Source organism: Herpailurus yagouaroundi, unplaced genomic scaffold, assembly GCF_014898765.1.
Source record: "Herpailurus yagouaroundi ecotype Mexico unplaced genomic scaffold, PumYag 186, whole genome shotgun sequence".
Classification (NCBI taxonomy): Eukaryota; Metazoa; Chordata; class Mammalia; order Carnivora; family Felidae; genus Herpailurus; species Herpailurus yagouaroundi.
In genome coordinates, this window is record NW_024412417.1 from 37,873,668 (window position 1) to 37,886,644 (window position 12,977).

The 12,977-nt window shown below is 44.1% G+C and overlaps 1 protein-coding gene across 6 annotated transcripts in view; it reads right to left on the reverse strand.

The window, feature by feature from the left end:
- Positions 1 to 12,977, reverse strand: part of ASAP1 (ArfGAP with SH3 domain, ankyrin repeat and PH domain 1) — a 314,485-nt gene that overhangs the window by 121,801 nt on the left and 179,707 nt on the right. For all 6 annotated transcript variants that reach the window (XM_040494438.1, XM_040494435.1, XM_040494437.1 and 3 more), the window contains exon 4: positions 3,082 to 3,227. In XM_040494438.1, coding sequence (XP_040350372.1) covers positions 3,082 to 3,227 — 146 coding nt within the window. The remainder of the gene's footprint in view (positions 1 to 3,081; positions 3,228 to 12,977) is intronic.

A 12,977-nucleotide genomic window follows, 5' to 3' on the forward strand; every position in this document is an offset into this window, starting at 1 on the left:
TTCCAACTGTATCCATTCTTGCTTAACGTTTCCAGACTCCACTAGCTTAAGAAAATAGGCTTTTCAAGAGCCTCCTGAGAAATACTGGTTCCCAGGGGGTGTTCTAGAGCTCCAACAAGCTCCAGGATGCTCCCCAAACTCTTATGTGGGGGCTGGAGGGCTGCAAGCTGGCCAGAAGCCCCTCCCTCCTGGGGCGTGGCTTCCTCTGAGCCCTCTCTCTGCTCCAAGGCTTGGCCGCATCAGCCTGTCTGGTTCGCTCTACCCTTTCCTGGCAGAACATAAAAAGGGAAGCAGCAAGCTGCTGAAACTGTTGTCAGGTTGTATAAACTCCTGGGACTGGCTTTTTATTCAGTCAGAATAGCGTTCCCTTAGTAACCAACTATAGTACAAACAGATTCTTTACCTGCTTCCTCATCAGGCATGCCACCACTAACTTCAAAGAGAAAATGTCAGTTTTTATTTTTTTAATTAAGCGAACTGGGTCTTCTAGCAATTTCTATCAGATATTTCTTAGACTTCTACCCCTTAAAGGAGAGTAGCCAGGGAGGAAGAAGGCCTGCAGCTTGGAGTTTGTGTAGGGGGCCAGCAAGATCAGCATTACTTAGGGAAACACAATCACCAAGGTAGGGTGATGGAGGCAGTGTAACAGAGTACGGTGGTAGAGACAATGGACTCACAGAGAGAATGTTCGGGTACACGTCTGCTTATTAACAGTGTCCCTGAACAGGTTAAATACTGATGTGCTTCAACTCCCTCATCTGGATTGAAGGTATAACAATCATAGGTTTGTTGTAAGATGTAAAATAAGAAACCTACATACTGGGGCACCTGGGTGGCTCAGTCACTGAGTCATCCGACTCCTGATATCGGTTTAGGTCATGATCTCACGGTTCGTGGGTTCAAGCCCCGCATCGAACACTGCTGACAGCTCGGAGCCTGCTCGGGATTCTCTCTGTCTCCTTCTCTCTCTGCCCCCCGCCTTCTCTCTCTCACAAATATACAAACATAAAAAAAAGAAATCTACACATGATGCACATTACCAGGTTCATCAAGGCGTTCAGTAAATATCAGTGGTTTCTGTATGGTGGCAAGTCAGCGCAGTATTAGGTAAGCAAATACAGACAACGAATGTTCCACGAGTTCCACGAGTGACCACTGCGTTGTGGGGCCGGCACACGCTGGGGAAGGAACCCACAGTGGAGGGAAGCGGAGGAACGGACTGGTCCAGGAAATGTGCAAGGGATGAGTCTCGACTGAAGCCAAATACATTTGGTGTCCGGGAAACTAAAGGTTATTAGCAAGACACCCCTGTGAAAACACCCACCTCAGGGGAAAACAGAACTTCCTCCCTGAGCAAGTCTGTTACCAGTAATTACTCACGTGCATAGTCAGAGTGCTGCTTCACTTCCCTTCTTCCCACCACGTGGCCTTCGAGCAAGGCCATCAGCAGAAAGACAGGCAGCACCCAGAGGAAGGAGAAATGAGGGCCGTCTTCCGAATAAAAGCGATTTAAAGACTCTAAGATTTACAGAGATACCACGGATTTGTCAAATAAACCCCAAAGTATAGGAACATGTTGGTCCTAAGTTCCGGAAGTTTTTGAAAATAAGACCGGTTTCTGTTCTCCATCTTCATTTTCTTTAAGATTAGCTGTCACTGTAGGAGACTAACTCAATGGCATAAACCACAAATTAGAATTAAGCTGTTAGGAAGACAGACACACACATGTATTCACCTAGGAGGACAGGAAAAAAAAGGAGACTCTGATTGGCCAAATATTCAGGTTAAAACACTATAGAATGGCGGTTTTCATCTTTCAAAGAGTATGTATTCGTCTGTAAACCAGCTGTTTGTATTGAACAGATCTGTGACTAGATTCTCCTGTAAGGTCACAGAAGCCTGTCTGATAGAAGACAACTAACCCGGGGCCAAGACATCTTGAGTTCTGAAAGGAGGCCAGGGTGCAATACTGAGAGGCTGGGGGAGAGGAAGAGTCTGCCCGTCTTCAGCAAAGAGCCGAGGAAAGTATAGCATCGTTTTCCTTTGGGACTGTCCAACCTCCCTGTGCCTCTATCTCCCGGGACTCTGGAGAAGAGAGACTTGATTTAATGTATAAGGAGGGCTGGGTGGTGATGCCACACAGAACGAGCCTTCTCAGTGTGAACAGGGTGTGAGGGCGGGTATCCGGACAGTAGTGTCGCCAAAGAGACCACCTCAGCCCCAACTCTGTTTGCCTCCTGGAGCCAGACACCCCTCACGTCCCAGGTTTTCAGGGATTCCTTTTGTCATCAACTTCTGTAACCCTGGGTTCCCCTGAATCCCAAAATCTTTTTCTTGGTGGGGGGGTTAAAATGATGTGAGGAACTGGGGAGGTTAATTATTTGTAAGTCAGGGACCAAAATGCATGCTTGTCTTCATACAAGTGAGGTATAACACTTGCAACGTGGATTTCCAGTGTATGTTTGACACAGAAATCATCAACACTCTTTCAACTAATAAAAAAACAAAAGTCGCTAAAAATTATCTCAAACAAAATCCAAACCAAGGCAATGGTAGAATGGGAAGAGAATCCCATTCTAGGTTAACTAGCTTCTCTGACTCCGTAAATCTTCCCTGCTAGAAGCTGGATCTAGGAGTTCTACAACGGTATTTTCTTTTTTCTTTTTAAATTTTTTTTTTTTACGTGTATTTATTTTTGAGATAGAGAGAGACAGAGCACGAACGGGGGAGGGTCAGAGAGAGAGGGAGACACAGAATCTGAAACAAGCTCCAGGCTCTGAGCGGTCAGCACAGAGCCCGACGCGGGGCTTGAACTCACGGAGTGTGAGATCGTGACCTGAGCCGAAGTCGGCCGCTTAACCGACTGAGCCACCCAGGCGCCCCTACAACGGTATTTTCTTTACACGTGACTCCACACCGGAGACTTTTAAAAAGCTTTTCATTTTTTATTTTTTTAATTTTAATTTTGTTTAACCCCCAGGATGGGGGGCTGGGGAGAAGGTTATTAAATTGTTCTCTTCGTGATCTTATTGTACTTTGGTCCGGTTGAAATTTTTAGAAATCACTTATGCAATGGCTTACCAGATTTTTCAGCAGTGTGGACAGTTCCTTTGTAAGAGTAGAAAACTTGACGAAAGCAGTGCCAAGGTCTGGGTTGTCTCGACTTAAAAAATTACTTCCGAACTTGTCAAGAACTTGTGCATAGTTTTCTTCATTTTGTACGTGATCTAAAAAAGAAGAAGGCAGGAGTCTGAGCTATTATTTGCCACAATGACGAGATACTTTGAACACTGATTGATCATTAGAAACTCTTAAAAGGAAGGCAAAGAGACACGGCATCAATTATTCACTGAATGTGTCCAGAGGTGGTCAGCGGGGAGCGAGATGCCTTCGCTCACTCTAGTAAACGGGGTTTCCTCCTTGTTCTTTCACAGCGTTCAGTTCACCTACATCCCAGCTAGCCCATGGACTCCCCACAGGGGGCGGGGAGGGTCAGGTTATCATCCCATTTCAAAGCACATCGTATTTCCATTAAGAAACTATGATTAGCAGCAACAAGGAGAAAAGTCTCCTTTGAAAATCAATCTTGGAAGGCAGAAGAAACATCCACGGGTTCTAACAGGTTTCCTTCTCTGCAACTCATCTTAATTTCCTTTAATTCTGTCTAAGCCTCAGATCTGAGGAACAGCATTTTTAAAATGATTTTTTTTGCACACGATCTCTTGGTGTGAGTCGTGAAGGCATGGATCAGATGGATCAACGTTTGAGGTTTGGTTTCACCACCTATAAGCTAGCTATCTTATCAGTTTTGTAACTTTTATGACCATTATCCTAGTTGGAGAATTACAAGGCGTTAATGAGATACTTGTGAATACATTTCCTTACTCTGAGCTTTGCTTTCCTGATCTGTAACATGACACTAACCCTATCTTACATGACATGTGGTGCTGAAGAGGTGATACGAACTGTACAAAGAGTGAGGGTACCATAAATAATAACCACTCCCACTCTCTCTACTGGGCTTCCAGGATAATATCACACTCTCTTCACCGTTCTTCTAAGTCTTGGCTGCTCCTTCCTCTCCAACATCTTTGCTGGATCTTCATCCCCCTGACCTCACAGTGTTGGAGAGCCCTGGGCTTTTCTTCTCTCTATGCTCACTCTCTTGGGATCTCATCTAGTTTATAGCTTTGAATAACTTCTATTCTATCCCAAATTGATACCCCAGCCCAGACCCTAGCCCTGAAATATAGATTTCTATATCAACTGCCTATTCAATATCTCCACCTGGATGTCTGATAACTATGTTCAATCTCAACATGCTAACAGCAAACCCTTAATGTTCTGCCCCCGACCTTCTTTTTCTACAGACCCTTATATCTCAGTTAATGACAAATACATTCTTGTAGTTGTTCAGGTTGAAACCCATACTAGTCATGCTTGATTTTTCTTTTTCTCATACCCCAGATACAACCCACTGGCAAACCCTATTGTCTTTACCTTGAAAATGTAACCAAAATCTGACAACTCACTACCCCCATGGCTATCAATCTTATCTGACATCATCTCTTGCCTTGATCACTGCAGAACCTCCCTATGAAAGTCTCTTTATTGCAGCTCTTTCTTGTTCGCCTACAGTCCCCTATCAATACAGCATCCAGTGTGGTTCTGTAAAATTGTGCATCACATCCTGCGATGCTTACAGCAGACATAAGCACTTACCGCAGATATCCAGACTCCCTACCCCTGCAGGCTCTGGAAGGCAGTCCTGCACGTCTCTACACCCTTGAAGGAAGCAAGCACGGAACATGACACATGCTGACCAAGGAAGTGTGAGTGGAGGCGAGGTGCCCCACTTCCACGTGCACACGTTTCAGATGCCTCTACTCAGGTCCCCGCTTCTCTCTTCCTTTGTGGTAGAGGACAGGGAGGCACAGATTTGTACGGAGCCCCATAAGAGACGCATGACAATTTACTGAATGAATAAATGAACGGTGAGTATCTGACAAAATCATGTCTGGCAAAATCATACCTCTAAAGGCTTAATTAAATACCTCCTTATAGAGCCTTCCCTTAGTTGGCAATATCCTCCCTTGCCAGTAACTCTCTGTGCCTCTTTTGCAGTATTTTCCACCATATCACATCATATTTGTGTAAGTACAGACCTTTCCTTGCCATACGACTGTGAGAGGCAGGGATTACTTCTGGCTCATCTCTGCGTCCCCACCCAACAAATACCACCGTGGTTGTCATTTTTCGGTGAGCTGAGCTTAAGAAGCTAGGGCTCAGTAAATATCCATTGACTTGGATTTGTTGATTTTCTTTTCAGGAATTTAAGAAGCATTCCCTTCTTAAAACCTCCTGGATCATTCAATAATGGAGATAAAAATCCAAAGCATCTCACTCTCAAATACACTCTCAATAACTGTGCGGGAGCACTGGGCACTCATGAAACCAAACAGAGGTCTGAAGTGGGGAATGTCCCAAGAAGGAAGTCTCAATACACAAAAGGAAACAAGTGTCACAGCAGGCCAGTGAAATGAAATGAGGCCCCAGCAGCCTTCCAATCATCACATCAAAAATTCATGATGCCTACAGTGGATGTCAGCATTTTAGGCCGATATTAAAAAAGATAAAACGCAGCTCTGGTTATTGCCCAAGTAATGGAGGGAAGTGGCTCAGGAAAACACAAAAGAAAGGCCACATCAGCTCGACAGACAGGATGCACATGTTTGATCTCCTCATAAACTGGAGTTACCCCTGATTCCTTCTGTCTAAAGCTAAAGAGCCTACCTCACCCCTGAGAATCCCACCAGACCTCTTCTGCTTTTGGAGGCCAGCAAAAACAAGAAACAAACAAACAAACAAACAAACAAACAAACAAAAATTCAGCAGCCTGTTCATTTCAACTGCTTTCAAAGAAAGTGTTTCTGGTAAAACAGAAGTATATAGGATTTTTGTTTGCTTGGAATTATGAAATATTTCAAATGACATATATCACAACCTTCAGATGAAGAGAATACTCATGGACCCGCCAGCCAGTTTAAGAAATAAAGTATTCCAGAATGTTTCCTCTCTCCCCCAATCCCAATCTCTTCCCTCCCTCCTCAGACACAGCCACTCTCTTGAGTTTGGAACCGCATGCAGAGCTTAGAAAGAATTAGGAGAAGCTCTTAGTCTCTCAGAGATGATGGACTCATCAAGCAACAAGACAGACTTGGCAAAGGCAGATGGGGCTCAGGAAGGGAGCACTGGCATTTGTTGAGAACCTTCTCTTACCCAAATGCTTTTTACAAGACCATATTTAACCCTCACCAGAACCCTGTAAGGGAAGAAGGAGGCTTTATCGGGAAGATGAACATCAAAAATGACGTGAGAGAGGCAAAAGGTGAGACTCGATGAGTAAGTCCAGGCTAGGGCATGGGTCCTGTGTGCTTTGTTAATTCCACTAATGAACCACCATAGTCAATACCTATATTTATGTGCATAAGTATATGTATGGTAATCCTACATCTGTATATATGTGTGAAATTTCCTACTGTAGATACATTTCAAAAATCACAGTCTATGGGGTGCCTGGGTGTTTCAGTCGATTAGCATCTGACTCTTGATTTCAGCTCAGGTCATGATCTCATAGTTCGTGGGTTTGAGCCCTGTGTCGGGCTCTGCGCTGACAGCACAGAGCCTGCTTGGGAGTCTCTCTCTCCCTCTCTCTTTGACCCTCCCCCACTCTCAAAATAAACATTAAAAAAAAATCACAACTTAGTAAGGTGTATCTGGGGATAATACTAATAATCTTGTGGGTAGAAATAATGGCAATTAACTGTTAGGCGCTTAAAACAGTACCTGGCATGTAGCCAGTATAAGAATATATATCTCACACACACACACACACAAAATAAAGAAAAAAAAGAATATATATCTCACATGCTTTTTTTTTTCCCCCCCAAATCTGTGACAACTCACTAGCAATATTATATAAACACATGCATCCCTTTGTACAAAACTAAGGGTTTACCAAGCAGGTTTTCAGCAGAGGGAGAGGGTAGAGAGACAGGGGGTTCTGGTGGAGGAGAGAGCAACGGCAGAGGCAGAGGGCAGGTTCAATTACGGAGTATAGCAAGCAGAGAAACAAATGGTAAATTCGGGGGTGTAGGGAAGAAGAGAGAAATACAGGGCTTTGGGGGCGGGGGGAGGGACTGTCACAGACACAGGTGTGACTGAATGGGAGGGCTGACGAGACAGAAAATGGCCTGACCAGGACCTTTCAGAAAGCAGGGTAAACTACGTTAAGTGCCAGCAGACTTTCGGGAAGCTGGTAAAGTGAGTGCTGGGGAAAGGAAGTGAGGATGGAGACCAAATAAAAGAAAAGAACAAAGAAAGAGAGAAATTCAATCCAGCCGTTATGGAGAGATTCATGCTTTTCAAACATCTACAGGGGATTTCTGGTATTCATGGTATTGTCGCAGAATGTAAGATAATTCTAAGAGCCAGGTGACTCCCTTCAGTTCTGGAAAAAGAAGAAAATAAAATAATTTTACCAGCTGAACCAGAGAGGGCCACTTAGTCAAGATTTCAACTGCTGGCATTTCTTTGGGGAGATGACTAACATATACAGATCACCTAATATGTTCCATGCAGCTCGAAAGGGCCTTTACATACATTCTGACATGTAAGCCCCACAGTAGTACCTAAGTAGTGATTTACTATTCTAGTAATAACACAGATAACAGTAGTGTGTCGAGTATTTAGCATATGCCTGTCACCGCACTAAGCACTTCATGCACATTACTGAATTCACTTGTATCAATAAGACTGGAAGAGAAGTATCGTTATCATCCTCACTTTTGAGATGCAAAAACGTGCCCAAGGTCATACAGCTGATAAACAAGGGAATTTAATCTTGGGCTTTTTTGATCTCAGAGCGGAGACTCTCCCCCATATCCTCAAGTGAGACAGATCTACGATCAAATTCCAGGTCTGTCACCAACCCTGTGTGGTGTTCTGGTCGAGTAACTCACCTTCCTAAGTCTCATCTTCTCAGCTCTAAAATGGGGGTAATAATGGTATTTGCCGCACAGCGGTATTATGGAGAGTGAGTTACTGCATGCCAAGTGCATGGGACATGATAAGGTCGATAAATGTTTATGGCGAGGACAGCAATGATGGATGACGGCACCAGGCTGCTCCTCGGAGTCCAGTGCAGTGGCGTCCATCTTTCGTCCTCTGGCCAGGGGGACAGAGGCTCCAACTATACTCTGAAGTCCGTGACAGCTCTCAGAGTATATGTTCCTGGGGCTGGCAGTTACAAGTGCCTTGAGAATACATTAAAATTCAATAGTCTCTTTTTTTTTAATATTTTTAAATGTTTATTTATTTTTGAGAGAGAGAGAGAGAGAGAGAGAGAGAGAGAGAGAGAGAGAGAGGGCTGCAGAGGGGCAGAGAGAGATGGAGACACAGAATCGGAAGCAGGCTCCAGGATCTGAGCTGTCGGCACAGAGCCTAATAGGTTCGAACTCATAAACCATGAGATCATGACCTCAGAGCTGAAGTCGGACGCTTAGCTGACTGAGCCATCCAGGCGCCCCCAAATTCAATATTCCCTTGAAATGTCATGTACATTTCTCCAGTGAGGCCGTCCTCAAAATTTTCAGAACCACAGCAATTATTAAACAGGCCTTTCTCTAAGGCATGTTTGCCTTACCAAACTGGGAAACTCACAAAACTTCCCAACTGGCCTGTCAACCCAACCTTTGATGCTCTGTCACTGTAACTATAGCTGCAGCTTATAAGCACCAACCGTGTGGTGAGATCCAGAACGGTGAATATCCTAAAACTCCTTCAAGGCAGTGTTTTATAGATAAGACAGTGAAACTCACTGGGGAATCCACATTGGAACCTAGCCTCATCCGATTCCAAACCCACCCTTTTCCACTGACAAACTCAGGAAAGACAGTCAAGGCTGCCATGATGCGTGCTGCAAATATCTATTTGGAATCTAATACATGAAAGGCTTAATGACAGACACCAAGAAAAACAGGGTAAGACAGACCTCCTGTCCTGTAATAATGACAAAGATGCAATAAATGTAACAATGACTGATTACAATCGTTAATAATTATTAATTACAATTATGATTAATTGTGGTTAAACTTTTGATCACTTAATGGGCCAGGAGCTGTGCTTTCGTCCTGCATTACTTCACTCAATGCTCACAATGACATGCTCTTATTATCCCCATTTCCAGATGCAGAGACTGGTTCAGAGTTAAACAGGTTGCCCAAGGTCACCCAACTGCATGGTGATGACAGGCACGGGCTGCGGAGCCTGTGTTCTTACCCATCATGCTCGGTTAAATGCTGGAACTCCAGATGTCTCCTATTTTTGAGCCAGATGTCAAGTGACTGACTGAGGGATCTGAAAATCTAGGTCCTTAGCTCCAGGCTCTACCAGGGGACCCCGGTCAGGTGACTAAGGCTCTCAGGGGCCTTTATTTCACCTATAAAACAGGCCTGATAGGGGCGCCTGGGGGGCTCAGGAGGTTCAGCATCCAACTCTTGATTTTGGCTCAGGTTACGATCTCACGATTTGTGGGTTCAAGCCCTGCGCTGTACTCTAAACCATGTCAGCACAGAGCCTGCTTGGAAGTCTCTCTCCCTCTTTCTCTGTTCCTACCCTGCATGCTCTTTTCTCTTTCTCAAAATAAATAAGTAAACTTAAAACAGGTCTGATAATACCTATACCCAGCATACTCCTTGAGGTTGAATGCTAAGAGGTAAAGATGTCATAATTAATGTGAAAGCTCTTTGGGGAAAACTGCAGCCAACAGCAGTGAACATTATAAAACCACGAAGGATTATTTCTATTTAATGAGTAAAGGCCTTGAAAGCATTCATAACAGATCCATCCTCAAAAGCTCCCCCAACCTTGACTAAGCACAGCCTAATGTTTACCGAGGCATCATCTGACGGAGGGACAGAGGCATAAGTGGTTTGTGTCTCCCTGGGTTTGAATCTCCCTCTGTCCAGGCTGACCCATCCGTGACCTTGGAAAAGGTACTTTTCTGGGTCTCAGCTTTCATACGTGAAATGTGACAGATGTAGGATCTATAAAGTACATGGCAAGCCTCTAAAAATATCTTTACTTTTATTGCTTTCATTCACCCTGAGACCGAAGGCTGAAGCTCTGATGTTAATGGAGAATTGGGTACAATCTAAATATCGTGGTATTTTTTGGAGGGTCCACGATACACAAGACAACTGTGGACCAAACCCTAGGTCTTCCATTTACCAGCTGTGGATCTAAGACAATCCATATAATCATCTTAGACCGTGCTTCCTTAACCACAGTAATACCTCGATGGGATCATGACGCGGACAGGACAGGAAACGCCTCCAGTGCGTCTCCTCCGGGGTCTGGCCTACGGTGGGTCTTTAAGATATGGGAGGAACCATCCCTGGCCCCAGACTGAGTCTCCCTTCCTTAACTTCCCACACTCTCCTTCTTGAGAGCCTCGCTTCTCTTCCTGTGTCTCTATGGAAGTTATCTTCTTTGCCACGAGTCCAGTGCCACTGTGTTTATCATCTCATCTTCGAGAGCTCAGAGGTATCTGGAGCACAGCTCGGAGGCAGGCATCATTCCACTGCAGCCACACAGCCCAGCCGAAGTTCCCCAGTGCCCCTCACAGTTCTGGGCCTCAACCTGCCTCTTGCGAGATCAAATGTAAGTGCAACCTCCCAGGCGAGCCTGTCATTCACTCCCTCCTCAGCCTCTTGCGACGTCCCAGCTGCCAGCTTTACCTGATCTGCAGTTGTTCACCCTGTCCCCAGCACTCGACCAGCTTGGTAAAATGCTCAACGTATATAGTGAAGTCTCCCGGAGCAAGTCTTCTCTCCTTCCTTCAGAAAATACTTAGTATTGGCCACGTGCCAGGCATATAAAATACAATGAGCTATAACTGTAATAATAAAGCCATGTCATAAATTATAGTGCTGGCAGAGAGGGGGAAGTGATAAATTCTTTTACACCATCCTATACATACTCTGTAGCACTAATCACCCTTTAAAAATTTTAATTCCATTTGTTTTTAAAATTACAAAAATAATTCATACACTTCTACAGAGATACATAAAGATACAAATGATCATTTCCTTTCCCCTTCTCCAATCCCATCTCCTTGAAATAAGCAGAGTTGGGGCGCTTGGGTGGCGCAGTCGGTTAAGCGTCCGACTTCAGCCAGGTCACGATCTCGCGGTCCGTGAGTTCGAGCCCCGCGTCGGGCTCTGGGCTGATGGCTCGGAGCCTGGAGCCTGTTTCCGATTCTGTGTCTCCCTCTCTCTCTGCCCCTCCCCCGTTCATGCTCTGTCTCTCTCTGTCCCAAAAATAAATAAACGTTGAAAAAAAAAAATTAAAAAAAAAAAAAAAAGAAATAAGCAGAGTTAATAATGTGGTATGTTAATAATCTCAGCAAAGCTTTCTCTATGCTTAAAAAATATACAAACACACATACAATAGGGGGTCTTCTCCCTTTTTCTCATTTTTAAAAAACCAAATGGCATATTAAAATCAAGACTACATGGCTTACTTTTTTCCTACTGAATAAGGATCAAGAAACCGAATACAATTAAATCTAATTAATCATTTTAACTGTGATTATATTCCTTAATAAACACTACTATGATTTGGAGAACTATCCCCCTGAGGGACTTCCAGTGTTTGCTACTGGAAAACCAATGCTGCCATAAATATTCTTATCCACAAGTTCTTACATGCTGTCACTTTAAAAGATGCAGTCACAAAAGCAGAACTGATGGGGAATGGGGTGCACACTTCAAATTTTAAATAACACTACTATGTTTCCCAAGAGGCTGGTGGTAACAATGCACAGACCCAACAGCCACACAAATGTAAGAGGGATTTCTCTAGAACTTCACTAGCGCACAGACGTTGTTGCACTTTTTTAATTCATACCACGGGGATGTGAAAAAGTGGGTGACAGTAAGCCCGAGTATCTTTTTGTATTTTATTGTCCATTCACATTTCCTTTTCTGCCTGTTGTTTTCCACAGCTTGCCTTCTCCCTAGCAGTCTGTGAGAAAATTTTTTGCCTAAGGGACGGCAATCTTTTGTAATATGTGTTGCTGGAATTCCCTCCCATTTGTCTCCTCATTTGGTTTACGGTGTCCTTTGCCACACAGAACTTTTCAGATTTCATGTCGTCAAACATAACAATCTTCACCCAGAAATCCTTTGAGTTTCCTATCTTATATTCCCAAACCTCCTAATAGTTTGTATTAAAAAAACAACAACACATTGAAAGCTTGAATTCAATCCAATGTATCTGTTCATGTAGGGTGAAGAAAAGTTCTAGCGTTAAAGTTCCTAAGCCTTCTAATATTTGGTTTAGTTTTATTCTCTTTTGAATACTTCAATACTTAATCCATCATCAATGGTTTTTATTTTCTTTCCTCTGTATGAAAATATATTGCTTATTTAACACAGCCTCTCATAGGCACCCACGCTGCATCTGATAAATAAATGAACACACGGACAAAACTTGGATGTAGCCACTGAGTTCCCAAGCGATGACAACTGCCTAACACCCTGAAGAATGAACAGCTCATTACTGGTAGACCCGGGAAAACAGGCACAGCATCCCATCAAGGCACCTTAAAGTACCCGGGGATAAAGAAGCTGGTGTCTGCTTGAGTGGGCAGAGATACAGAGACCACCAAGGGGCCCCCAGTCTCTCCAGAGCTCACCGTCTAGGCAGGTTAAAGTTTTAAAAGCACTGCCCTCCACTCCTGTTCAGTGTCAGAGTGGGGCCCGGCTCTTTTTGTCACGCTGATGATCCATACAACCAGTTACCATTCAACCTGTGACCCTGAAAACAACCTGTTTTGTTTTTAAGTTTATTTATTTTTGAGAGAGAGAAGGACCGTGCATGTGAGCAGGGGAGGAGTGGGGGGGGGGGGGGGA